Source organism: Artibeus jamaicensis, unplaced genomic scaffold, assembly GCF_021234435.1.
Source record: "Artibeus jamaicensis isolate MK-2021 breed Jamaican fruit bat unplaced genomic scaffold, CSHL_Jam_final contig_786, whole genome shotgun sequence".
Classification (NCBI taxonomy): Eukaryota; Metazoa; Chordata; class Mammalia; order Chiroptera; family Phyllostomidae; genus Artibeus; species Artibeus jamaicensis.
The window spans coordinates 3,880,609-3,908,452 of NW_026521971.1; the positions used below are offsets into that span (position 1 = coordinate 3,880,609).

At 40.7% G+C, this 27,844-nt stretch overlaps 1 protein-coding gene, 1 long non-coding RNA gene and 1 other non-coding gene across 6 annotated transcripts in view; 1 reads left to right on the forward strand and 2 right to left on the reverse strand.

Annotated features, from left to right (window-relative positions):
- Positions 1 to 5,388: 5,388 nt before the first annotated feature.
- LOC119044169 (thioredoxin domain-containing protein 15) overlaps positions 5,389 to 27,844 on the forward strand; it is a 39,017-nt gene continuing 16,561 nt past the window's right edge. Inside the window, exons 1-2 of one of the 3 annotated variants that reach the window (XM_053672734.1) lie at positions 5,389 to 5,656; positions 10,598 to 10,862. In XM_053672734.1, the coding sequence (XP_053528709.1) occupies positions 10,601 to 10,862 (262 nt within the window). In that variant the 5' untranslated portion in view covers positions 5,389 to 5,656; positions 10,598 to 10,600. Of the gene's footprint in view, positions 5,657 to 5,719; positions 6,333 to 6,358; positions 6,675 to 10,597; positions 10,863 to 27,844 lie in introns of those variants that run through there. The other 2 variants (XM_053672735.1, XM_053672733.1) reach the window with 2 other exon arrangements.
- LOC119044176 (small nucleolar RNA SNORA21) lies at positions 21,871 to 22,006 on the reverse strand. Its single transcript, XR_005081557.2, has one exon. It is a non-coding gene; the product is annotated as a small nucleolar RNA SNORA21 (small nucleolar RNA).
- On the reverse strand, positions 24,406 to 27,787 carry LOC128628498 (uncharacterized). Of its 2 annotated transcripts, none has more exons than XR_008392900.1 (4): positions 27,702 to 27,787; positions 26,789 to 26,879; positions 25,426 to 25,469; positions 24,406 to 24,918 (listed from the first exon to the last, which is right to left on the reverse strand). It is a non-coding gene; the product is annotated as an uncharacterized LOC128628498 (long non-coding RNA). The 2 variants fall into 2 exon arrangements; XR_008392899.1 differs by having other exon boundaries at positions 25,426 to 25,636.

A 27,844-nucleotide genomic window follows, 5' to 3' on the forward strand; every position in this document is an offset into this window, starting at 1 on the left:
AATGGAACTTGCAGCTGTTTTTGCATTGCGTAATGATGCTGTATCAATTGAGCCACATTGGTCAGGCCTCTCTTTATTTTCAAATTCTGGCAACTTACTACCCTAAATATACAGCTTTATTCAAACATATGTTCCTAAACAACCTCTTAGTCTTTGATGATACTTGTATTTGGCATAAGACAGATAAACTATAGGGGAAATAATTGGTTCGTGTGCCAGTTGGTGTTTTACCACAGTGACACTCTTCTCGTGGATAGGAAAGTATAGAATTAAATGATAATGGCTGAATTCTCTCCAGCTCCCTTTACATACTTTATCATTTGCTGTATATCAGGGCTTACTAGCCTGGTGAGTGCACATGGGTGTTCACAGGCACAGTGTACCTCTGAGTGTGATGGTTCCTTCAAAGCAGTCAGCCCCTCCACATACAGAGGTGTTTGAGTAGAGCCAATTCTTGAATGCCTGAGATTATATAATTCCCACAAAGCCCGAGTGGGGTCCTTTCCTAACTTAACACATTAGCATTTTAAGAAAGGCTAGAGAGCCCAGCCTCCAAATGTGTAACTTGGCTGTGTGTCTTTTCCCTGTGCTGCCTTTCTTTGTGTGATAATCCCATCCTGCAGTCATTTAGTGACAGATAACACAGTACTTGCTTAGATAGGAGCTGCAATGAAGTTTAGGGTAAAAAGCTACACTTTGTTTATAGTAAAATGCTCCATTTTGGTGCTTTATAGATGATGGTTGCTGAGTGTTCAGAGCAGGCAGGAGCTTTGCGTGGCTAGCCCATTGTGGTGCATGAGAATATTTTTCCTATTAGATTGGAGTCTGGAGCTACCAGTTCACATTTTGGTACATGGTTTTAAATAAGAATTGCAATTTATTGACATTTTCTTATACTTTCTGTTTCTGACATGAAAAGCTTCCCCCCCGATAGTATTTGTTTACTTGAAAGTGGAAGTTAATGTTTAAAAATGTAGTGCGAATAAATATACAGAGAATGCAAATAAATGAGTATATCTGGAGGGGTAGACTTTATATTCTATTTAAGTGTAACCATCAGAACACCTTAATAAAATCTCAGATGAGTGGGGCTTTTAACTTGGAGTTTAGCAACATCTTTGTTCACACCGACTAATAAAAAAAGACAGTCTCTTAGCCCAGCTCTCTGGAGCTAACAGTGGCTACACTTCCCTCCCTGGGTAAAGATTCCCTGACATGTTGCCAATGCAGATACTTGATGCAAGATTGTAAGTTCTGTATCAACTAACAGGTTCCTCAGGCAAGAATCCAAGTGGAAATGTGAAGAAAAAATGTGAACAAATGTATTCTTTGCAAAATTGCCACAATTATCAATGGTTTCACCTTTTTAGTGCCAGTTGGCTTAGTTTATATATGTATGGTAAGTACTTACTGTAAATCATGTGACTGGTGAAGAATTTACTTTCTATTCTTTTTCTTGACCTTGTTCTCTTCCAAACATAGCATCAGCCTATAGGAGTACATGGTTTTGAAGCTCCAGCCTTCAAAAATAAAATTTAACTTTGCATTAACCTTGTTCTGTTGTGGAGGGGGAAACTATGAAATGAAAAAGTTTGAATCCCTTTGGGGAACTGTAACTGTTACTCTGTCATACATTGTTGGTATTATGGTAAAAAAGTTTAGAATTTTTAAAAATCCTAATCATTTTTAATATTTGGAAAATCGTGGTAGTACATGTTTTAAATCTTAGTTCCTTTTTTAGTTTTTTCTATTTATAGAATAAAGAACATGTGAGAATTCCGTGTGAGAAATGTGCTCTTTGTCCACAGAAAAAGCACGTCATTTGAACTTGGCATTTTGTAGTAGATGGGTTTTTAGCAGCCTATCAATTCCAGGCACTTGTAGCTGTTCTGGATGTTAAAGTGTCCTTGACCTTTACTCCTGAATTCCTTGGAGGCTCTCAGGTGCCTGGGTCCAGCCAGTGCAGAGATCTTTGAAGGGAGTATTTCTTCTCCATGCCTTTGCCTAAGAGCCTTCTGGGAGCTGAGATACCCAGAACTATATTGTGGATTTTTGGAAAAGAGTCCTCTCTATCCCAAAAGCCATCCTAGGCCCAAGTTTCAGATTTGGAAAGCTTGGTGGAGGGAGCGGGGGAGTGCATGCCTGGAAACTTCAAAGAGACATAAGTTCCTCTGTAACTTTTTATTGGTCTGCTGTTGCTATTATTAGTGTGTCTGGGGTGGTAATGATTCTGTGATACACATTCAAGTTTGAAAACAAGTGATGATCTTGACTTTCTTTTGCTCTTGGATTTTGACTTCTCTGATACAAAGCAGTGGTCTCAAAAGTGGGGCACATGTATAGTAAGCCATTGGGAAGCCGGAACACTACACCAGAGCATCTATTTGTATTTATTTTAAAATCATCCTTTAAATTTTTTTGAGTAGGTTTTATGATGTGTTGTTACAAAATATATTATGAATACTATTTCCTTACAGTATTGGTACAACTGTTTGTATACATAATTAAAAATAAATTTACATGTATGGGAGGTACTTGGACAGCCTTAGGCAAGTTGCTTAAATGCTTTGAAACGTCTGTTTTTTTGTATATAAAATGAGAATATTATATCTATTTCTCAGAGTTGTGAAAATGAGGTGAAATAACAACATAGAAAGCCTTAAAGCATAGAAAGACAGTGTCTGGTATATATGTGGTAAGCACTTGGTAAATACTGGTACTGTTATCACTACAATGGGTAAGTGGGAGTGGGTTTTCCTGTGATATGTTTCAATATTACTGTAACTTTCAAAATTGTTTTATAAGCCATGTACCTGTAAGGACAATTGGTGGTGCACTAAAGTCTAGAAAGTGAGATTCCTTTTTTCTATGTGTATCTTTTCTTTGACATTAAAGTGTTTAAGAATACTTGTTGCCTCATTTGAAAGGTCTTTAGAGGCAGCCAGTTCTCAGCTCCAGACAGATTCTTTTTATGTCCTTCCTTTTGCACATATACAGTGACCTTTTTTATTATTTTTTATTCAAAAATCTTACTAACTGGTGATTTGTCTTTATGGTTTGGCCTGCCCTGGGCCAGGCTGAAGGTTTGGAGAAGAAAAAGAAAAGTTTTGAGTCCAAATTATATTACAAGGGTGTACATCATTTTTGTTTAAAGATTGTATTTATTATTCTTAGAGAGAGGGGAAGGGAGGGAGAAAAGAGGGAGAGAGACATTGATATGTGACAGCAACATCGATTGGCTGCCTCCTGCACAATCAGCCTATAGGAGGCACAAGCTTCATATAGGACTGGGCCCGCATCCTGGCATGTGCTCGGACTGGGAACCTACCTGGTGACCTTTCACTTTGCGGGACAACACTCAACCACCTGAGTCACTCTGGTCGAGGCCAGGGTGTATGCTTTTGAAGAAGAAATGGGAGGTACATCAAATAATGTGAGATTGAAAAGTATGCTTTTGTTGTAATTGAAGTGATGATAAATGGCTACGCTCTTGAAAAAACCTCTACTTCCAGAAGTAGTGGTACGTTGTATACCTGTATTGTGTACCTCATTAAGACCAACCTGAGATAATTATCAGAAAACACCAGATCACTTTTCATTTAATGCTATACTGATTATTTGAGCTTTTGTCTACCTCACCAAATGTAAACTTCTTGAGGTCAGGAATCATGTCTATCCTGTATCCCTAGTATATGTTTTGAACCTTAGTTCTCTTTTATCTGAAATGGCATTATGTAGTTCCTTGCATTCAATACATTCCTGTTGAATTGAATTGACTAATCACTATCCACAGTCATACAGCTAGGAAGTGGTAGACCTGGAATTTAAAATCACATCTCTACTCACCTAGTACCTCATTTAATTGCACAGCCCTACAATGAGGGCATTGTCTTCATAGCAGTGATTTGCCCAAGGTACCAAAGGAGTCAAATAGCAAAATGGCATTCAAACCCAGGAATATCTGACTTCTCTGTTACTTTGGCTCCTTCTCCAAAGGAGAATTTGGGCTTGTAAATTATTTGACCTTGTTAATACAAAAGTTTCTGTTAAGTGATTTTATATACAAATGCCATTTCAGATAGAAGTTAAAAGTTATGGATCTGGAATAGTGATGGTATGGGAAACTAATGCATTCTCAAATTCCATTTAAAAAAGAAGCCATGCTTAGGGAAACATTTTAAAGAAGTTTGTTGAAGTGATATTTAATATGAATAAACCAACACATTATGTGTACACATTTTAGCTGTTTTATATATGGGTATTTTCATTTTATATGTAAGTAATACTAGTATGATCAGTCTTGTTTTCTAGTGTTTTCATAGTAATTAGAATGGTATTTAAAATCAAGTTATGAAACACTGCCTGCCAGAAAATGAATGGGCCTGCCTGTTTTATGTACTGAATTTGATTTCACTCCTGGCTTGTGTGTTCACCCAGAAAAGTTGCTCCTCCTTTCTTTCCTACTGACAGCAGAACCTGGCCAGGGAACTTGCTCTGTGCTCATCACGTTAGAGCTTGGTGCTGAGAACCATCTCCTCAAACACTGGGCAAAAAGGACAGGCACCCACTTCTAGCCTCTTTGCACTTCTAATCAAGTGTCTTCCTCTCAGCAGCCTTCCTAATTCTAGATACTGGCCTTTCTGACATCTTCAAATTCATGGAAGAACAACTACGGAAACTAACCCCTTCTGCTAAATGGTATATATGGGGTGACTGACATGCCAGAAATCTCAATAACTATGTAAAAGAGTGGGCGGGTTTGTAAGCAAACTACTTTTTGTGAGCATGAATGAATATGGCAATTCTGAGGAGGTCATGGATGTAAAAACTTTAAATTAAGGGTGTCCCACAAAATCGGGCATTTCATTATCATGTAATCCTAGAACTGAGAATCCAAATACCACCTATTATTTGGATACTTGTATTTTGTTTGCAGGTGGAGGTCTCACTCTACCCAACATAAGCAACTACAGGGCAGAAGCCGAGTCTTTAATATGCTTGGAGCAGCGCCTAGCACAATGAGAAAATAAATCTGTGCCAACAGTGCTTAAAAGCTGGAACAAGACTGCTGTATTCAAATCTTGACTCCACCATTTACTAATCCTGTAACCTGAGAAATGGGATCAGTAGTTTCATCATCACAGAATTGGGGTGAAACAACTCACTAAAGTTATTTCCCTCTTGGTGGGTACCTCCATCCCGGCAGCAGCCCAGGGTCTACTAGAGTCTGAAACACTGGCGTCTACGCTCCGCCTCCGGCGGGTCCCACGACGCGCAAGCGCATTCTGGCTGCCTCCTTCCTTTCCTCGAGCTTACGCGCTGGTCGTCGGCGGGAGATTGGATCTCGCGATGTGCGTGCGCGTGCGCGGTCCTCATGGGCTCGCGCACGCCCCACCCCGCCCCCTCTCAGTGCGGGGCTGTATTGGCCTCTTCCTTTGGCGTTCGGGGCAGGACCCTGAACTGTGGCCGCAGCCGTAGTCGGTAGCCATCCTCCGCCACGCCGCCGCCGCCGACCTACGTGTCTGCCATTCTGCCTTGGGCTCTTCTCCGCGCAGTGCAGAGGCGGCGGGCTTGGAAGGGAGCATTGCCAGCGTGAGGTTCGCGGCCGATGGGCAGCCCCTGGGCGCGCTGAGGTGCCGGGCTACTAGCGGCTGAGGTAGGTGGACGCGAGGGGAGTTGTCAGCTCGGCTGGGAGTAGAGTCGGGGCCGCGGGGTCTCGTGGAGAAGTCTAGACGATGGCGAGAACGGGGCCCTGCCAGCTAGTGAGGCGAGGTCTCGGACCCGCGCCTGAGGAGGAGCTCTGGCCTAGCCCGGAGCGGGAGGAGGGGCCCGGGCCGTAGCCTGCTCTTCCCTGGGCTTGGAGCCATTAATGGGGGGAAATTCCTCTGCTGCGGACGGGAGGGGTCATCCTTTCTTCCCTCAGAGGTCAAAATCAGCAGCCCTCTTCGACGGGGACATCGCGATGGAGTGGCCTGTGGACTTCTGCAGCTTGCACAACTCCGAGTGCTCGCTCGGCGGACGGGAGATTTCGATTATGGAGGGCGCACATCCCTTTCTCTAAGCGTGGGCGTGTATGGTCTGCAAAGTTGTTATTGCTAATACAGTAATAATCGCTTTCAGGCACAACAGGTACTGCGTTTCCCAAGGCCTACTGTCAGCTAAGGATTCTGGCAGTGGGGAAACTGCGCCGTAGGGCGCAATTAAGGAGTGGAAAGAAGACAAAGAGGCCGTTATACGCTCTGCCCTAGTGTCAAAACTTTCCGTGGTGGGCAGGACGCGGAGCTATTGGCATTTGTTTGGTCTTTGCTGCGTGGACTTTCTGGGTGATTGAGGTGGGTGAGTCACAAACGGACTTTCATTTAGAGGTTTAAATTCGTCTATGATCCTGTACAGTTGTTAGAAGCCAAATGATCTGAAATACATCTCTGAGAATTATATGACGTTGGATCTTTGGAAGAGGGCAGAACTTGGAATTCTCGAAAGGCAGATTTCCTCCGTGTTTAGAAAGCTTCATGAATGTTTTGAAAGTTACTAAAAATATAGTTCTTCATGGTATTAATGACCTCCACCCCTCAGGGGGAGGGAAAGGAATTGTTTCCTAAAGAACAGCTCACCGGAAGACTTTAGGGGCTACACACACCGTCAGAACAACTCCAGGGATGGCAAAATTTACCGTAAGCTTTAAAAATTCTAACTTAGACATAGTTAAAATATATAGAAGCTCCTAGTTGGCTCCCTTATATTCAGTGAACTATTTTAATAGATAATTAACTAACTCTTGGTAGTCCACACACAGTCTGTTCTGTAATGCTTGTCTTTCACTAAGTCCAGACTTTCTAGAATCGTGGAATTAATTCCGAGATAGGAAATGTGCTCTGCGTACTTTCAGTAAACTCTGCGCGTAGTGTGGGAAGAGTCCTTCAAGAAGTAACAGCGAGCCCTGAAGTGGGAGTGGGAAAGGATTATTAAGTGCAGGATTAATGCCTGTATATACAACTACGGCACACTTACACCTCCATGTAAATAGTTTACACACACAAGGATCTAATGGTGCAGTCTTAACAGGTCGAAATCTGAAAGTAGAAAAAGATTGGTTTTAGCTCTGTTTTCTTTTTTAGATAACTATTTACATGAGTAACTTAAAATAAATTTCTTGCCCAGGTTGTTAAGTAGTTAGGGAATAAGCAAAATACTGCACTGCTTTCTTGGCAGCAGCGGGGCAGGAAAATGCAGAATATACAGAAAACTGCCCTTAGAAATGTACTTTAAGTCCCTGTGTCGTTGTCTTTTTGTTGGAATAAACAGCTTTACTCCTTTTTTGTGTATTAGTGCTTTGCATGGTGTTGGTCCTCAGTAAATGTGAGCTTTGTCAGAAGTAAATTAACATAATACAAACCAAATGCATACATTTCTGGGAAAGGTTAAAGGAATTGGGGAAAGGTACTTTGTTTTAAAAAAATTGAAGGAATACTTTAGTTTTTTTAATTGGGAAAGTTTTATGAAGATTTTATTTATTTATTTTTAGAGAGAAGGGAAGAGAGGGAGAGAAACATCAAAACTGTTGCCTCTCGGGGAGAAGGGGCATAGAGTTTGCAACCCAGGCCTGTTCCCAGACCCAGAATCCAACCCCAGGCCTCTCATTTTTGCAGGAAGGCACCCAACCAGCTGAGCTGCACCAGTCAGGGCAGAACTATTTTTTTACAGTGATTGTTTTGTTTTTTTTCTTTCTTTCCAGTGTTGGTTGGTTTCTGAGTAATGGATGTCAAATAGCATCTTGCCTCTAAAATTGCCCAGTGTTAATGTGGGAGCATTTGAGATCTTGCTTCCCAGCATATGTCATCAATTTGGCTGAAATAGATTCTTATAAAAGTTTTCAAATGAAATAAAATTCTAACACAAATCTAAGTTGGGATTCTATATATTCTGAGTGCTAATAGATGGTAAATGTTCTGATATATTAAGAAAAAATGAAGTTAAAGACTGTAGGGTTGAGGGAAGGTATTGGTAAGTTAGTGATAGGAACTTAAAAAGCATGAACTATACAGCAGTGAAAAGGAACTATAAAGCAGTGTAGGGAAAAGTTTTTCTCCATTTACTGGCAGTGCTTCCTATGGAAGAGAATTTGGACCTTTCTGCCTCTTTTTACTAGAGCTTTCCAGAAGGGTGATTTCTGAATAATAACATTGAAACAGGGGCCACCTTTTCTCTACAATATTCTGCTCAAAAGTCTGAGTATGTTTCTCTTTGTATTTGCGATTGGTCTCTATTCCATCTTTATTGGAAATAAACTAGTGTTTTGATTCCTATCTAATGTCTGTGCATATTCCTCAATTAGCTTATAACATGAAGGGGAGAGGAATGTGGTTGGTCCCTGCACAAATCCCAGTATTGGCTCCTCTTCAATTTGGAAAACAAATGTTTATAGATGTTATCAACAGGAAGGTTTTGTGAATGTTTGAATAGGTAGGGGCTAAAGAAGTAAATAAAAACTTAATCAGAAATATTTTAAATTAAGTCCTATATTTTCATTTTAGTATAGTTGAGTGATTCTCATTGTTGGGGGTGGATTTTGTCCCCCAGGGAATATTTGGCAATGAATGGAGAAATTGTTGGTTGTCAGAAGTTGGGAGGAGAAAGAAGAGGGTGTAGTTACAAACATCTACGAGTAGAAGCCAGGGATGCTGCTAAGCATCTTACAATGCACAGGACAACCCCCCACAATGAGGAATTATGACCCAGGTAACAGGGCTACTATTGAGAAACCCTGGTACGGTTTTACACTATACTGATATTGTTGGTTCCGAAGGCAGGTGATCTTGATTCGTATTTGGCTTTACCATTTCCTAATGGGTGACCCTGGGAAGTTGCTGCAGTCTGCCTCAGTTTCTGTAAAACAGAGTTAATAATTGTATGCTCCTCATAGAGTTGTGGTGATGATTAAATCAGATAATGTGCAAAGTGTAATCCTATTACCTGACACATAGAAAATGTTCAAAAACTGTTAACTTCCAGCTAATGTTAATACATTTTGAACATGTCTTGATGATCTCTCCTTATTTCTCATCTGAAATTAGAATTTGAGCTAGTGATAATTAGTAACCTAGTTCTCACTGTATCCCTGAGGAATGAGTGAAGAATTACTCCTTTATATTTGTGTTTAGTTAGCTCAGTCTTGTTTTATGTTCTAAGACTATAAGGCTTCTGTCATAAACACATAGTTTCTCATTGTCAGTGTTTTTCCTTGACAGTTAAGACTTTAAGCCAGCTGGCTAACAGCCCTGTATCTGATGATTTTCAGCAAATACTTAGTAATTTAACAGAATTCAATTCTGTGACTTGATCCCCATTTCCTCTGGCCTTTATAAACTGAAATAAATTTACAGTGGTTTTGACTCACATTCATTAACTGTTTTTTGCCTCTGAGAGTAACTACTTTTGTGAGGTTTTGGTGCACTTTTGCATGTGGTAAGGGTATAAGGAAATATCTAACAACTTGGGGCTAGGCCTTCGTATACATTTGAGACTCTTTCTGAATCAGAACCCATATATTTATCTTTTTCGTAAACTCTTCATTTTCTGTGTGTTTTAATGATGTGGCTGTTAGCCCTGGTTTGTCACAGTGGTGGTGGTGGTACAGCCTTTATAAAGAGAAAACAGATCTCAGGGTGGCCCTTACAGACGAAACAGACTTTAGGCGGTGTGTCACGGGGCTCCTGGGAGGGAAACATATCCACGTGCTATTTATGATCAAGGGAGAAAGCGGTGTTGTACATTCAGCTTTTTGTCTTAATAACCAGACCTTCAAAGCAAAGTATTTTGTTACGGTTTTTACCCACGTTTTTGTAATATAGGTCTCAATTGTTTATATAAATGTTCGCTCATTTAACAAACATTTTAGCTAATGGAAACCTTTGTTTACTCTTTATATTGGTATTGCCTTCTGTTTGAATAGAGTAGTTTGAAGGGAGTCCAGACATTAGGCCAAGAGATTGTGTTCCTTGTTTGGTACATTCCATCTATTGTAAAGTGTAACATACACTCAGGATTCTGTATAAATAATAAATTGCAGTAATGATGAGTGAGTTTTGGAAACTGTGGCCAGATCAGAATTATACATGTGAGAAATACAATAAAAGGCCAAAGGGAGACACATTCTAAGAATGTTAGGCAAACTGAAAAAATCATCTTAATAAGAGTTCTTGTCTTTACTGTTATCCTTTTGGGGTTTAGTAATTTAAAAGAAAAGAGAATATAGATTATATAGGAAAATAGAAGATATTCCTACAGAATATAACATTTTTCTACCTACACACCTTTTAATTTCCTAAGCAGAGAGTATTATAGCTACTATATCTGTATTATCGTTGAGTTTATATGGCATTTTGTCTCTACCCATGATTAAATTGAGAAAAACAAGTATCTTTGAATCTGCTGAAGTGTGTGTGTTTATAAGTGGTCTGGAGCCCTGCCTGGTCGGCCTAATTTTAGGTAGCCTGCATAGTTGCTGGAAGACAGACTGTTTTCCCACTGAATGCTGTCATGCAGATATATATTTGTATATGTGTATTTATGCATATTTGTATTTTATTTTTGGTAGAAAATGATGCATCCTGTTGCCAACAGTAATCCAGCTTTCTGTGGGCCTGGCAAGCCTTCTTGCCTCAGTGAAGATGCCATGAGAGCTGCCGATCAGTTTGACATATACTCCTCCCAGCAAAGCAAATACAGCCACACAGTCAGCCACAAACCAATGGCTTGTCAGAGGCCAGACCCGTTAAACGACACGCACTTGCAGACTACAAGTGGCAGAAGCATAGAGATAAAAGATGAACTAAAGAAAAAGAAAAGTCTCAATCGATCTGGTAAGCGTGGCCGGCCTTCTGGAACCACCAAATCAGCAGGATACCGGACCAGCACAGGCAGACCCCTGGGGACCACCAAAGCAGCTGGATTTAAGACGAGTCCAGGCAGACCTTTGGGCACAACCAAAGCTGCAGGGTACAAAGTCAGCCCAGGGAGACCTCCGGGCAGCATCAAAGCTCTGTCCCGCCTCGCCGATCTTGGTTATGGTTGTGGCACTGCTGCTTTTCCTTACCCTATGATGCATGGCAGAGCGGTGCACGGGGTAGAGGAGAATAGCAGTGAAGTCAAGCCTCCCAGTGAGTGAGTGAGGCAGGGAAGGAGGGCCAGGTTTAAAGGAAGGTTGTGAATAATCCCAAAGCTTCTTGGTTTTATTTTGACACACAAGATTTTTTGGCCTGGACTTTCCAAATTTGTTTTCCTGTTTGTTTGGGTGGTTTTCCCCCCTGCTTTTGCTCAAAAACCACCGTATGCTGACAGATGCACTCAGGGCATGAGCAGTGGCTTTGAATTTGTACATAGGTTCAAGTGTAACACCTAACCAAATCATATTTGCTTTTTCTTTAGAGTATGGTTATGTCTCATATTTCATTACTACTTTTGGGCTATTCTAAATAGATGCTTCATGTGCTAAACAACTGAAACCATTATACCTATTAGTCTGTGAAGTAAGCCTACAGTATACTAAAGGTAATATCTAAGGTATTTTTAGTTGATGGAACAAAACAAACTAATGATTCAAGATTGTTTGAAGTATGGCTGTGAAATTTTGTAACATGTATTTTCATGAGACAAGACACAGATATTTTGTTTGTATGCTTTGGCATTTACATAGGCTTTAGATGTTAAAATTTTTATTTTTAGTGTTCTGGGTTTAGGCAGCTTCTTATTTATTGATCTAAATGGCATTAATTGATTTAACCATTGTTCCAAAAGGAATTATTTAGTGTTTGCTTTTCAGCAATGATAGGTTGTATATTTTTTAATTGCCTAAGACCATATGTACTGAACACTACAAACAATTCATATTTACAAAAAAAATAAGCTTTTTAATGAAAACTGCACATTACATTATTGGTGAAATACGATGCATTCTGAGACTAGCATATGTAATATAATAGAAAAAAACATTCTTAAGGTTTGCGTGGAACTGCATTCACTATATTTTGTTTTTCATACACTTAGTTTCAAAACATGCTTAAAACATTTATTATTATTACTCATATATTCAGAATGTTTTTAGTTTTTTTCTGAGGAATTGTCCCTTTGCATTAGCACTTACTGTGGTTTCAGTTTTGGACATGGTAGGCTGTAACACTGATACAAACAGCACTCAGTTTTCTGACTGTCAGAACACAAATATTAAGAAATATATAGGAATCCACCTGTACATGAAACATGTAAAAAATAACGTTGGTTAGTTTAATTACAAATCTATTTGTGGCTCTCTTCACCCCTCCACTCCAGATTTTTTCCAACAGTGTTTTCTCTCGAAGCAAGGTAGTTAGAAAAAAAAAATATCGGGTAGATGTGTATAGTAAGGACAGAAGGAAATTTCTTTTGCCCCCCTTCTGAAAATAATATTCTTTATTAATACATATTTTATTCTGTGTTTGTTCTAAATAAACTATTATAAACTTTGGATTTGAAAAAAATTCCACTGAACTTTAAAGTTACAATGTATGTATTTGCAATTTAAAATGCTTTTTGAGATTATAAAGTAGATTTGCAGGACCCAGAAACTTAAGATAATTAAAAGTGCCCTGGCTGGTGTAGTTCAGTGGATGGAGCACGGGCTGCGAACCAAAGGGTCGCCAAGTTCGATTCCCAGGCAGGGCACATGCCTGGGCTGTGGGCCAGGCCCCCAGTATGGGGTGTGCAAGAGGCAACCACACATCGAAGTCTCTCTCCCTCTCTTTCTCACCTTTCCCCACTCTCTAAAAGTAAATAAATCTTTTTAAAAAAATCCATGCTTCCTATTAAAAGAAAAGATAATTAAAAGTTTAAAAAGGCGTATATTGTGTTATTCAGGCTTGCTCCCAGTTAGTGCAGCCTCTGCTTGCAAATGGATGTCATGTTTCATACCTTTTTTATCAGGAGAAAAGCAGCAAGCCTTCAGGTGTTGCAGTGATGCCTGACACGATGAGCTGGACTGTGTGCTGCTCTTTACAGTGAGAGGTGTAGCATTGTGCGTGGGAACTGTGCGCACTGGCATCTGAGACAGTGACCTCAGCAGTTTTAACCTTGCACAAACCATAGAGAACAATGTTGGGTGACTACATAATCAGTTGTAACATTTTGGCAGCTAAATTGCTACACGAGTTTCTTCTTGCAGAAGCTTAAAATATAAAATTTTAGTAATTTACTCAAAGCAGTATAACTTCTGACACACACAAATGCTTACATCTTTATTTATATGTTTATCCACTTTTATGATGTGTCTGTCATTTAGCTATTTTCAAGGTGATGTTCAGCAGCTGACTGCTTAGAAATCCTCTTTTGAGTTCCTGAGTACAGTCGTTTAATTAAATGTCCTACTGTACATTTGATTGCATGTTGTGTTTCTTAGTATGTCCATTTGACATTGTCCTTCAGTTTATTTTGATTCCTGATTTTGTTACATGTAACCTTTCCTTCCTCCCTGCCCTTACCTCCGTTCAGTTCCCTGCCCTTTCCGCACTGTCCGGCACATCCACTCAGCGTGCTGTGCTGTGTGTCAGGAAGTAGAGCAGGTAGATTCCTGTGTGCTGAACTTTTTATACATGTTCAGTGAAATGCTGAAATCAAGGAAGTATGTTCGTAACAGTGTTTATTAGTATCAGGAGCTGTGTCTTAGGGAAAAAAGGGAGTGAGTGGATAACATCGTTTGGGAAGCTGACTTTTTCTGTTCGTGTCAGTTGCGTGGACTACTATGTCTGTGTGCTGGTGAGCATCTCCTGATCCTACTTCCTTTTCTCCTTGTGAACAGTTTATTGGTGCCATGCTGAAGAGGAAACCTCCTCAGTGGGGGAGGGGGTGTAAGGGACTAAATGGTAATGGACAAAAAATACAATAAAAGATTACATTTTTAAAAAGACACATCTAAGTAATAACACGAAGTCTTAAAATATAAAATATTTTTACTTCTCTATAATCTGAAGACTACATTGTACATCTTTTGTAACACCGTCTGTTGTCATGATAAACACTGAAATAGCATGTAAACAAATGCCTATACTTTAATATCACTTGGGGAGAACTGGACTTTTCTTCCGACTGTATGATTCTTCCTTTAAAGGCGAATTGCTAATTTTATATTGTATAATTCTCTTCACAAAATAGGTTTCACTATTCTATATTGAAACTGTTGCTCAGAAAATGATCTGCTGGTCATTTGTTATACTTTTTTCTTTTAAAAATGTTTTAACATGCCTTATTTATTCTCATGTTAACCAATGAGATAATGCAGATGAAATTTTCATCTTTTGACAAATATAACCTTGCAAAACTAATCTTTAGTATGGGATGATTTTGATACTGTCTTTGGAGTTTTGCACTGGATATTAAAAAAATACACATTGTGTTGGAAGAAAAGTATTGGCTTAATTTTTAATATTGGGACTTTTTAAAATCAATGTTTCAATTGAAGAAATTCTTTATATTTTTATTTACTTTTTAAAAAAAATCTGTTAGAGTAGTAAAAGCAATATTCATTCCAAACTGATGTTTGTGTAAACTTACATGTATATTTTCATGAAATAAGAATAGAGATTCAGTTAAGGAGGAAAAAAATATCTGACTCCACCTACTACGTTAAAGATAATCCATCCAGTGTAAGAAAAACCAGTGTATGAGCTAAAGAAAAAAAAGGAACAACAACACCTCTTTTATATTCTAAGAAGCTTTAAACGATAATTCAGGGGATGTTGACGATAACTGGTACTTTGTCAGTCATTGTCTCTATATGCAGTAAAATTTTATGATCCCTTTATAGTAAAATAAAAGAATTCACAGCAGTTGTTGAAAACATTTTTCCTTGGACATAAAATATTTTAATGCTATTAGGTTTCTGTTTTTATTATAGCTTAACTATATCCTATTAAACTCTAGGGTGTATCTAAATCTTTATTTTTTCCCCTTCACCTCCAAGTAGATAAATCTCTGCTCTCACATATAATGTATTTAATTTTTGGAAAATTTAATGCTGTAGTAAATCAAGTGTGTGATTTATAGTAATCAGACCACTTTGACTCTTTTAAGTTTCACCGTTTCCTTTTTCCACAGATAACTGTGGAGAAAATAATTACCAATGAACTGATATAAGCACGCTGTCCTCTGCTGTAAAAAGTCTGAATAGATACTGTGTATGTTTTTATGTCCATGAACTTGAGCTACTCGTGTGCAATTATGTGTATGGGAATGGAGTAGTGTTCATGATTTGTATCTACATCATCATATGGATGTATATTTATTAATAAAGTCATTACTTTAAAGCCAACTTGCTTACTACTTTATTTAAGTAGAGGAATGGTAAATATTACACCTTTTTTTATGACCATGGATCTTATATTTTTTTCTTGGATTGTGCTTTAAAAAAACATTTTAAGTAGTAATTTTCCCAAGCTTTCAGCTAGCCTATTAAAGTCAACAAACTTTAGTAACTATTGAGCACATACTCTACAGTGTGGTAGGTCACATACTGAATAACACAGTCTCTACCTTCAAGGAATGCCTGGCAGAGAACAAATGCCTTAATACATAGAACTTAAACAATGTGATGCCAGTTTTTACTCATTCGGAATTGACATTTTAGCATACTTTATTTCTCAAATCAGCTAATTAATTTTAGCACAGAACCAGTGAAGCTACTACAGTTCATCTGCCTATTTCTAAGCTTTAGGCTACGTTTTAGATGAATTTCACAAGAAAAACGTTATTGTGATAACGCTGGCTTTTACATCCTGGTGGGAGCTACATAGTGTGGCTGTTGTACTCCTCTGTTGCATGAAGACCAGTAACTACATCGTGTTATGCATCCTCAGTGTGCCATGTGCAGAATGGCTGATAATGAAACTCATGATTTTTTTTTGAGTAACTATAGGACTGTCACAATCTACCCCCCCAAAAAAAAGCTTTGTGAAGTTTTTGAAAATTCTGTTTATTTTGGAAATTACAAACACAGAATTTAATAAGTGTAGAGTGTAGTGACCATCAAGTTTTGGAAATAAAAATTCAAGATACTTCTCTGGGGTTTTTGTTCACTTGTTTTGATCTGTAAATCTAATTTGTCCTCTTCAATTATTTTGAAGCAAAATTTTCCAAATCATATTAGGTTATCCTAAAATATTTTAACACATCTAAAACTAAAGACTTTCTAAAACACATAAGCATGATACCATTATACCTTAAAAACTAATAATTCCTAAATATAATCAAGTAGACAGTTAAAACTTCAAGTTGTCTCATAATTGTAAAAAGAATTTCTTTAGTACTTTTATTGAAGCATAATTTACATATCAAAGATGTCAATCAATGTAAGTGTACAGTTCATTGTATTTTGTATGGCTGACCAATTTTTACCCCACTGAATTACCTGGGCATGTTTATTGAAAATCAGTTGACCACATAATGTGTAGATTTACATCTGGACTTCCTTGCCTACCTCACTGATCTATATGCAATACTGTCTTGAGTTTTTAAGTTAGTGTTAAGTCTTGGGGGGAGGTTTCCCACAAAATTGATTTGAATATTTCAGTCTTGGTGTTTCCATATAAATTCCTGGATAAGTTTGTCAATTTCTACAAAAGCCCTGTGATTTTGTTAGAGGTTATATTGTATCAGTTTGGAGAGATGTGCTATCATATTCCAATCATGGCCATGATCTATCTGCCCATCTATTTGGGTCTCCCTCGATTTCAGTCAGCAGTGTTTTATAGTTTTCAGTGTACAGAATTGGCACTTCTTTACTGAGATTACTCCTGAGTATTTTTGATGACACTGAATGGAATTGATTTCTTTATTTCACTTTGGTATTGTTGTGAGTATATAGAAACAATCTATTTTTGTCCGTTGATCTTGTATCAGGCAACCTTGCTAAAATCACTTTCTGGTATTGTTTTGGTAGTTGCCATGGAATTTTCTAGGAACAATATCATCTACCTAAAAAACATTGTCCCTTCTTTTTGAACTGTACACCTTCGGTTTCTCTTTATTGCTTATTGCACTGGCTAGGCCATCAATAGAATGTTAGATAGAAATCGTCAAAATGGCCCACGCTGGTGTGGCTCAGTGGACTAAGTGCCAGCCTGCAAACTAAAGGGTTGCTGGTTTGATTCCTGGTCACAGCACATGCCTGGGTTGTGGCTTGGGTCCCTGGTTAGAGGCAAGTGAGCGGCAACCACACACTGATGTTTCTCACCCTCTCTTTCTCCCTCCCTTCCCCTCCCTAAAAATAAATAAATAAAATGTTTTTAAAAAAGGAAATAGTCAAAATGGACAGACATCACTGCCTTTTCCTGAGGTTAAGGGGAAACAATCTTTCATTATTAAGTATGATGTTAGATACATGTTTATAGTAGATGCCCTTTAATAGATTGAGAAAGTTTCCTTTTGATCCTACTTTTTTGAGATTTATTTTTGAAATCATGAATGGGTGTTGGATTTTGAGTGTCTCACAAAATGGGTGTCCCTCACAGACACATCCAGAAATGTTTTACTGACTATTTGGGCATCCCTTCAGCCCTGTCAAATTTACACATCAAATCAACCATCGCTGTAGCCTTTGGTGATCTTGGCCAACATTCTTTATTACATTAGCAGTCGCAAAATTGCAATTAAAAAAATTTTATTTATTTTTAGAGAGGGGAAGGGAGGAAGAGAGGGAAACATCACTGTGTGGTTATTTCTCGAGTGCCCCTACTGTGAACCTGGCCCACAACCCAGGCGTCTGCCCTGACTGGGAATAGAATCAGCAACCCTTTGGTTCGCAGGTCAACACTCAATCCATTGAGTCACACCAGCCAGGGCTCAATTTTAATTCTATCGTTTCAGTATCAATTGGGTCAAATATTTCTATGCTAAAAACCTTCCCCTTATCAAATAATTTGGTTACCCTGAAATAATAATCTTTGTCAGGAACATAAATTCCTGATTCTTTCCTTTTATTTTCCAATCATCTGAATAGAGTTGGTTCTCCAGCATCTTCCAAAGGGTTAATTAGTCAAAAAACATTTTTTAAAATGTATTTTATTGATTTTGCTATTACAGTTGTTCCATTGCCCCCCTTTATTCCCTCCGCCCTACACCCCTCCCACCCACATTCTTCCCCACTTAGTTCATGTCCATGGGTTGTACATATAAATTCTTTGGCTTCTGCATTTCCCATACTATTCTTAACCTCCCCCTGTCTATTTTCTACCCACCATTTATACTTCTTATTCCCTGTACCTTTTCCCCCATTCTCTCCTCTCCTTCCCTGCTGATATCCCTCCTTGTGATCTCCATTTCTGCGATTCTGTTCCTGTTCTTAGTTGTTTGCTTAGTTCATTTTTTTTTAGGTTCAGTTGTTCATAGTTGTGAGTTTGTTGTCATTTTACTGTTCATGTTTTTTATCATCTTTTTTTCTTAGATATTTCCCTTTAACATTTCATAATAAGGGCTTGGTGATGATGAACTCCTTTAACTTGGCCTTATCTGGGAAGCACTTTATCTGCCCTTCCATTCTAAATGATAGCTTTGCTGGGAAGAGTAATCTTGGATGTTGGTCCTTGCCTTTCATGACTTGGAATACTTCTTTCCAGCCCCTTCTTACCTGTAAGGTTTCTTTTGAGAAATCAGTTGATAGTCTTATGGGAACTCCTTTGCAAGTAACTGTCTCCTTTTACTGCTTTTAAGATTCTCTCCTTATCTTTAATCTTGGGTAATGTAATTATGATGTGCCTTGGTGTGTTCCTCCTTGGATCCAAGTTCTTTGGGGTTCTCTGAGCTTCCTGGACTTCCTGGAAGTCTATTTCCTTTGCCACATTAGGGAAGTTCTTCATTATTCTTTCAAATGAGTTTTTAATTTCTTGCTTTTCCTCTTCTCCTGCTGGCACCCTTATGATTCGGATGTTGGAGCATTTAAAGTGTCCCAGAGGTTCCTGAGTTTCTCCTCACTTTCTTGAATTCTTATTTCTTCATTCTGTTCTGGTTGAATGTATATTTCTTCCTTCTGTTCCAAACCATTTATTTGAGACTTGGTTTTCTTCCCGTCACTGTTGGTTCCCTGTGCATTTTCCTTTAATTCACTTTGCCTACCCTTCACTCTTTCCTCTATTTTGCAACCATACTCAACCATTTCTGTGTGCATCCTGATTACCAGTGTTTTGAATTGTGGGTCTGATAGGTTGGCTATCTCTTCACCATTTAATTGTATTTTTTCTGGAGCTTTGCTCTGTTCTTTCATTTAGGCCATTTTTTGTGTGTCTTGGCACACCTGCTACATGAGAGGCGGAGCTTTAGGTATTGGCAAGGTTGGGGCAATCCATGATGCTGCGTTGTGGCGCCGTATATGGGGGAGGGGTCCAGAGGGAACAGTGGCGCTTGCTCTGCTCTCTACTGGATTTTAGTCACTTCCCTCACTTCCCATAAGCAAACTGGGCCCTTCTGGTGCTGATTCCTAGGTGGGCTTGTGTTCATTCTAGGACCCTGTGGGTCTCTCCAACAAACTCTCCTGTGAGGCTGGGCGTTTCTCCCTCTGCCACCTGAACCTGCACAGGTGTTTCCAGTCAGAGGTTTGAGGCTTTATTTTCCCCCTGGAATCCTGGGTTGTGTGGTCTGCCTCCCTCCCCAGTTGTTCCTCCCAGTTTATCTGCATGTAAACGTGGGACCGCCCAGTCAGTCAGCTGCCACCTCACCTGGTCCAACAGCCACAGACAGGCCCATCCTGGTCCTCCAGGTGCCACCCTGCCCCAAGTCCTCTCCGCCCAGCTGCCCGTCTCCGCCCCTCCTGCCAGTCTGGATGAATGTTTCTTCTTTACCTCCTTTGTTGTCGGACTTCCATACAGTTTGATTTTCTGGCAGTTCTGGTTGTTTTTTGCTTTTAAATTCGTTGTTGTTCTCCTTTTGGTTGTGTGAGGAGGCACAGTGTGTCTACCTACGCCTCCATCTTGGCCGGAAGTTCTAAAAAACATTTTAATAATATCAGTATGAATTCATGGATTCTAATGTGAAGTATCTCTTGCTATTGAAATTATTCATTCTTATGCTCAAATTGCTCCATCTTTGGCCAGTAGGAACCAGTTTGGCTGCTACATCATTCTGATGTAACCCTAGTGTGATAAAATGTCCCAGACTCACAGACAGGTCTTTGGACTCAGTGAGGCAATTCAGGGAAGCTGTCTTGAATTTTAGGGTGTATGTGGCTTAGAAGAAATGTCCTCTATTTAAAAAAATTGCCGTCTTACAAAATATGAAAACTATTTGCAAGAATCCTTACAATGACACATTAAAAAAATTTTTTTTTTGTAAACAGAGGATATTTAAAGAAAGAGGTGGGGTCAGGAGGGAAAGCAAAGAAAATCAAAGGCACTGGTTCGAAGTGCTGCCTTCCAGTTCGTCCGTGTGTTCCTAGTAAACTGATTCCAGGGCGTCCCTCTGAGCAGATGCTGGAAGTGTGAGATGCCACTAAGTACATCCCTTTTGTTGTCAAATTGTAGTCCTTCCTGCACACGGACACCTTACTCACACCCAGTGCCCTGCTCTGACAGAGCGCCCTCCAAGCCTCCTCTTCCTCTCGGCCCCGCCGCGACACCCCACAGAGGCTTTTCCGTGCCAACGGGAGCACTTGGACAGAGGCTCACTCTTTTCACGGCAGTTGGTAAAGTAGTATTTTTGCTGCCGTTGCTCACATGAAGCCAGATATTGTTGACCTTTGTCTGAGTCCCGATTTTGAGAAGATAAACTGAATACTGGTTACGCGTTGTTCCAGGGCACTCCCCACCTATTTCCGTGGCCTACTGGGTTCATCTTAACTTTGTATCCGTAATATGTCACTTTTCTATGTTTGCGGCAAAATACATTGGATGTGGAGGTGGACCTAGATTTGAGTCCCTGCACAACTCACTAGCTTATGAACTTTCTCAAGTTGTTGCTTAATTTTTCTAAGTTTCAGAAATGGGCTTGTAGTGAGAATTAAACGAGAATAATACATATGGGTCATTTCACATACTGACAGAGTTTGAGTTGGGGTTCATATTCAGGATATGTCGTTTAATGTGAGACCTTAGGAAAATTAGTATTTTATTTTCTTTCTTTATATATATTTATTTATTTTCACCTGGGGATATTTTTTCATTGCTTTGAGAGAGAGAGAAAGAGAGAGAGAGAAACATCGGTTGCCTTCTCATATGCGCCCTGACCAGGGATTGAATCTGCATCCTGGATATGTGCCTTCACTGGGCATTGAAAGTACAATCTTTCATTCTATGAGATGATGCTCCAACCAAGTCATACCAGCCAGGGCGATTTTCTTTATTTTTAACATATGTAACATATCTATGGCAAGGATATTTTAAGAACTTCGTGGGATATATAATCAAATACTTAACCCAGCACTTGGCATGTGATAGTACGATAATTTTAGTTTTTGTTATACACTCAAAAAGGTCATTTAGCCCTGGCTGGTGTGGCTCAGTCAGTTGAGCACAGGCCTGCAAACCAAAAGGTCACCGGAGCAGTTCCCAGCCAGGGCACATGCCTGGGTTGCAGGTTGGGCCCCCAGCTGGGGCCTTATGAGAGGCAACTGATGGATGTTTCTCTCCCACATGGATGCTTCTCTCCCTCTCTCTCTCCCTCTCCCTTCCTCTCTCTCTAAAAATAAAACATTTTTTAGGTAGGGTTTAATTTTCCTATTATTAACATCATCTGGTGTTTATACTATAGTTTGTTAAAAGGTCTTTTAACAAAGTATCTTAATAAAATAAAAACAGATGCTCAATTTTATTTATTTATTTATTTTATTTAATTTTATTATTATTACTATTATTTTTAACCCCTTGTCACACCACCGATTGAAGTGAAACAACACGACATGCTGCCACTTCACCCAAAAGCGGTGTTTTTACTTTGCCCTTTCTTGACGGCTCAGTGGGTCATTAGCAAAAGGCCCAACGAGTGCTTTTCAAAGGGGCACAGATGCTCACATTTTAAGTTTGTATATTTTCCCGTTTATTTGGGCATTTTGGTACTGGTAGTAGCAGAACGCCAGGCAGTATCATGAGATACTCCACTAACCCTCAAGTAATCCGGGGGTTCCCGGGAGTGGGGATGGAGTGGGGTGAGAAGAGGACCCCCCAGTCGAGGCAGGTATGCTCCCTTGGAAAGCTTGGCTGTAAGGGTACTTACTTCCAACACTTGAATGATTTTATCTTCCTTCTTGGGAACTGCATGTACTGTTTTTAGAACAAAAGATACGTGGCCCATTTCCCTTTTTGTAGTCATCATTTTGATGTCAGTTTTAATAATTTGAAGGTAGGGTTAATGAATCAGTGTCTTCAAATGCTCCATTGGATACAGTGTCAAACACAGTGAACTGAACCATAATTTAGGAATTTCTTCATTACTTTAAGATTCTGTACTTCCTAAACAACTTCTGAAATCCTGTTGTAAGTTCAGGTGCCTCTCAAAAAAAGAAAAAAATCAAATTCAGTGAATTAAAAAGGGAAGGAAGAACACACTAGATAAGTAGGTAATCAACCGTTAGGTCATGGCTTGGGTAGGGTTTAATTTAATTTTCCTATTATTAACATCATCAGGTGTTTATACTATAGTACCCAAATCTTTCTCTTCAGCTGTGGTAAGCCAGCCTCCCACACATCTGGTGATGATCCTCACTTCCTGGCATCGGTACCAGGATATAAAAACCTGGATAGTCCTCTCCTACATCGTGTAACCAGCAGGATACTGCAGAAAGAAGGATGTGTGATTTCTGAGGGTAGGCCATACAAGATATTGGGGGTTTGCTTGGCTCATGTGGTCTGGGGAAAGCTGGCTGTTGTGTTACAAGCACACAAATCGTCCTACTGAGAGATCCCCATGGTTACGAGCTGAGCGCTTCTGCCCACAGTCAGCGCCAACTTGCCATCTTGGAAGCAGACCTTTGCCCCCATTAAGCCCTCGGCTGACTGGAGCCCAGCCAACATCTTGACTGTGGACAGAGCCGTCCAGCTAGGCCGCTCCCGAATCCCTAGCCCACCTCAGTAGGTGGGATGAGAAATGATTGTTGCTGTTTCCAGACAAAGTGTTGGGGTAATTTGTTCCCCAACATAACGAATACACTGATTACAATGATTGTTAGGTTACACCCTGTACTCATGAACCTAAGAAATGGCCATCTCTTGAAAGTGCTCTTTAGAAATAATGTTAAGACTTAACTATTCTGACAAACATTAGCAAATACCATAATTTTCAACTAATTTGAAAAGTCGTTCCATCCCACAGGCCTGGAAACACACTAACTCTGGGCTAATTCCAGCCACTGTGAACTCCCGGGCTGCTGCGGGCTGCTGGGGGGACACTTAACGGTGCCATTCGTCACTACAGTCACTTGGCAACCACCGCTGCACCCCCAGCACTCCCGCAGAGCTCTTCTGTATTCTTAGCTCCCATGCCATTCTTCGTTCGGGCTATTTCAGGTTTGCACTCTCCACTCTCCTGAGATTTGTGTATCACCAGGCTTGCTCTCCTTTCCTCTTCACGGGGAAACAGCTGATCTGCATCCATCCTGTTCTGTTCCAATGGAGGAGGTATTCCTCTCTCTCAAGTTTTTCCCTCTCTGGATCCCTTTCCCCACTTCTCAGACATTATCCTCTCTGTGTCTCAAACCCCTCCTCATTAGCTTTTGAATACAATTAACTTACTGAAATCTAAGATTTGCTTACATATGCTATTACAAAAGTATTGATGAACGGTGTGATATCATTTGAAATGAGTCACTGATTGCAAACCCTATTATAAAGTCTTGGCTTCCAACTGGTGTTCTGACATTAGCTCCGTCAGAAACACCCCATCACGTGACACCGAGCCGTGTTCTCCGTGCGGCAGTTTCCCAGCAAGTCGAACGGGAAACACGTCTCCGGGAGAAAACCGCCCGAATGAACACACAAATGCCAAGGACTCGGCACCCACACTGGGAATGCAGAGGTCTCCTAGTACAGTGGAGGTGTAAGCTGTGGTTATGCTAGATAGCATTCTTTTTTTTTTAATTGTAGTTACTTAAATTTTTTTTTTCAATTACATTTTACATTCGACAGTATTTTGTATGAGTTTCAGGCAGGTAGTACTTCCCGCAACTACTATACATCGCTTTACCTGTGTTTCAGGGCACGACTCTCCTCAAATACACATCTTGGGAGGAATTATTGAAGGAGATCAAGTCAGTTTCCTTTCGTTATTACTAGAGAGAATACCTATTATTGATGAGACAGTACTGAGTACATGGGGTCAACTGAAGTCCATCAGCAGATAACATTCAAATGATAAAAGTGGGAAAGGAACTTGGAATAAAACCATGCATATATGCCCCAAGTACTGATTTATTAAAATTTATTAAAATATCTTCCTTAGATTAAAGGAATTTCATACAAAATAAAGTTATCTATTCTCTCAGAAGTCACACAAAACATAGTGACTTAAAGCAACAACACACTTTTAATCTCTGTTTCTGGGGGCCAGGCATTCGGGGAGAGCTCCAGCCGGGCCTCTCTGGCTCTGGCCTCGCAGGCAGCAGCCTGCCAGGGGCTCTGAAGCTGGAACAGCGTGAGGCTGGGATCCGCTGGTGACGGCGGGCATCGCCTTTCATGTCGTCGCGTCGGGGCGCTCTGTGCAAGCTGGTGTGACCTTCCTCTGAGCACGGCAGCCTCTGCACAGTCCAACTGCTTTGGGACTCAGGGATCCCGTATGAATCTTCAAGCAAAAGGGTAAAGCCTACGTAGTGTGGCCTTGGAAGTCATACAGGATCATGTCACAAACTGCTACATTCTGTTGGTCACGTGGGAGTCACAGGCCCCTCCAGATCCAAGGGGCGGGGGAATTCGATCCCACCTGTTGATGGGGCAGTGGCAAACTTACTTGTAGAACAGCCTGTGGGATGGGGCACACTACTGCTGCAATCTTTGGAAAATACACTTTGCCACAGTGATCAAAACGAAAGTAAATACTGGTGTGTTGATGTGAAAGGGAGGAAGAGAGAAAAAGGAGAGAGGTCCTTGTGACTCACTACATTAAAATAACATAGGCAAACACATCGAGGGGGACAAAAAACACCAGGAGTGCAAGTGCGTGGCTGTGCGTAACAGTCCCAACTGTTACCGGCCTCTTGTATGAACAGCCCCAGGTCCTAGGGTGCTGGTGCAGAGAACTCATTTCAGCCAAAAGAAAAGGATGATGTCAACTGTTACCCATCTCCCCTGCTCCCCACCAAAAAAAACACTCGAAAATAAAATTAGTTTCAAGACAAGCTTGAAGGCAATTTTCTCCCCCAAAATAAGTGCATGTGACACCTGGTGGTGGACAGTCAAACGTGCATTCTCTCCTGTTGACTGTACTTACTGAGAAGTCCTTAAGCGAGGATTCCAACATCTGTAAGCGCACCTCTCCAAGGAGCCGACACACACAGGGAGGGAGAGGACAAGGAAAAGAGGAAGGAGTGGTTGGTTAACTGTAGGGCATCCGTATTGGAGTGTCTGGATGAGTCAAATTGGCCTCCTTTTCATTCATCCTAAATCCCCTTACTTCTCTGTCCTATTGGCCTTTTGTGCACCTTCGGATTGGGCAGAGAGGAGGAACAGGGAGACAGTAAGTTTTAAGGAAGGAAACGTTTGTTATTGCACTGTTGGGGGCGAGGGAGGTAGTTAGCGAAATGATGGCTGTAGTGATCAGCTCTAGAGCCATGTCACATCCTCCTGGACCTGCTGGAGAATTTATTGCAGCAAAAGCATGCTGTCTGTCTGTCTATCTATCTATCTACGTTTAATCCTCACCTAAGGACACACCCACTGATTGTGGAGAGAGAGGGAAAGAAACATCAATGTGAGAGAGAAATATCAACTGGCTGCCTCTTGTACACACCCCGACTGGGGACCAAACCCACAACCCAGGCACGTGCCCTGACTGAGAATTGAACCTGCCACTTTGCAGCTTATGGGAAGATGCTCCAACCAACCTACTTAGAATATAAGAATCATCCACGGGGGCAGATTGATCATGCAACTTTCTGGTCCAACAATTTGGGATGGGCACAAGGGGACTATGGTTCCTCTACTAGAATCATATAGTCTAACTAGTAACAACTACCACTTTGAAGTACTTATTGTGTATCAGTAACTGCACTGATCACATTACATCTCATATAATCCATATAATTCTATAATTTCATCTCCATTTTATAGATGAAGGAACTGAACTTTGAGAAAAGCTACGGACCTGAATGACCATATACTGTTATAAATGTTGGAACCAGAATTCACCACATGGCCAAGAAGCCCGGGTTCTTCTTCTTTTTAAGATTTTAAAAAAATTGTTTAGAGAGAGGGGAAGGGAAGGAGAAAGAGTGGGAGAGAAGCATCAATGTGTGGTTACCTCTCATGGGCCTCCATCTGGTACACCTGGCCTACAACCCAGGCATGTGCCCTGACTGGGAATCGAGATTTTTTCCCCACTGGTCAAAGCAGTTTTTTTTAAAAATATTTTATTTATTTTTCGAGAGAGGGGAAGAGAAGGAGAAAGAGTGGGAGAGAAACATCAATGTGTGGTTGCCTCTCGTGAGTCCCCTGCTGGGAACTGGCCTGCAACCCAGGCATGTGCCCTGACTGGGAATCGAACCTCGATACCCTGGTTCGCAGGCCCGCGCTCAATCCACTGAGCTACGCCAGCCAGGGCTCAAAGCAGTTTTTGAACTCATTGATTTTAATACCTTTTGGTGCTTCTGCTGTTTTTGTTTGTTCGTTCGTTTGTTTCACCTCTTCCATATTAGCAAAATGTTTCTCTTCCAGGACTTTCTTCATCTGGGGAAACAAACAAACAAAAGTTGCCAGGGGCAAGATCAAGTGAATGGGGGGAATTGGGCACAGGGGTCGTGTCTTTTTTTGGTCAAAAACTGCTGCACACTCAGCATGGTATGGCCAGGTGTGCCTATAAATCACCCATCATGAAATGGGCCAATGTACTGAAAAATTCACCGAAGCCAAAGGCAGCCTCTCACAACACCACCAACTGGTACACTGACACAGATGGGTTACAAGGAGCATGACGCCTACAAGATAATTCCAGTTTTTCCAGGGGTCCATCCCCTCGGAAGCTGCAAAATTGCCATTCTCTAAAGCTTTTTCTTAATCTGTTGAGATTTTGCTTCCTGGCAATTGATGTCAATTTAGCTCAGTCTCACAAAAATTCTCTATTGGTTTGGATGTTTCTTACGTCCACAAAACCAATGAAAGCCTCCTGCCCTGAGCAGACATCTAGGGTTAAGACGACCAGATGTAGCAAATAAAATTAGGGGGCATTCAGTTACACTTGAATTTCATTGTCTCTTACAGTAAAAACCTATTTATTATTCCTGTGAAGTTCAAACTTAACAGGGCATCCTGTACTCTATCCGGCAGCCCCAGGTAGGGTAGCAGCGGCAGAACAGGAGCTTGGAGGGTTTGCAGTGGGGCACTCACTGCAAGGAGGAGGCCTCCTGCCCTCCTGGCCCAATCATACAGCACCCAGCAGGTGCAGCGTGTGCTGCCAGCAGCCAGGCTAGCCCCTGCGGAAAGAGGGCCACGGGTGTTGGCTGGACCCGCGCCCAGAAGTTGGGGGTCAGGAACAGGAAAGTTCCAGATGACCTGAAATGTTTGGTGCTCGGCTCGCGAAGATCCCTGAGACCATCGCGTAGGCTACAAGCCGGAAGCAGGTCGCCCGACACCAAGATGGCGTCCGCTTCCAGCTTCCAAGATGGCGGCGCGGGCCGCGCCCGCGCACTGTCCTC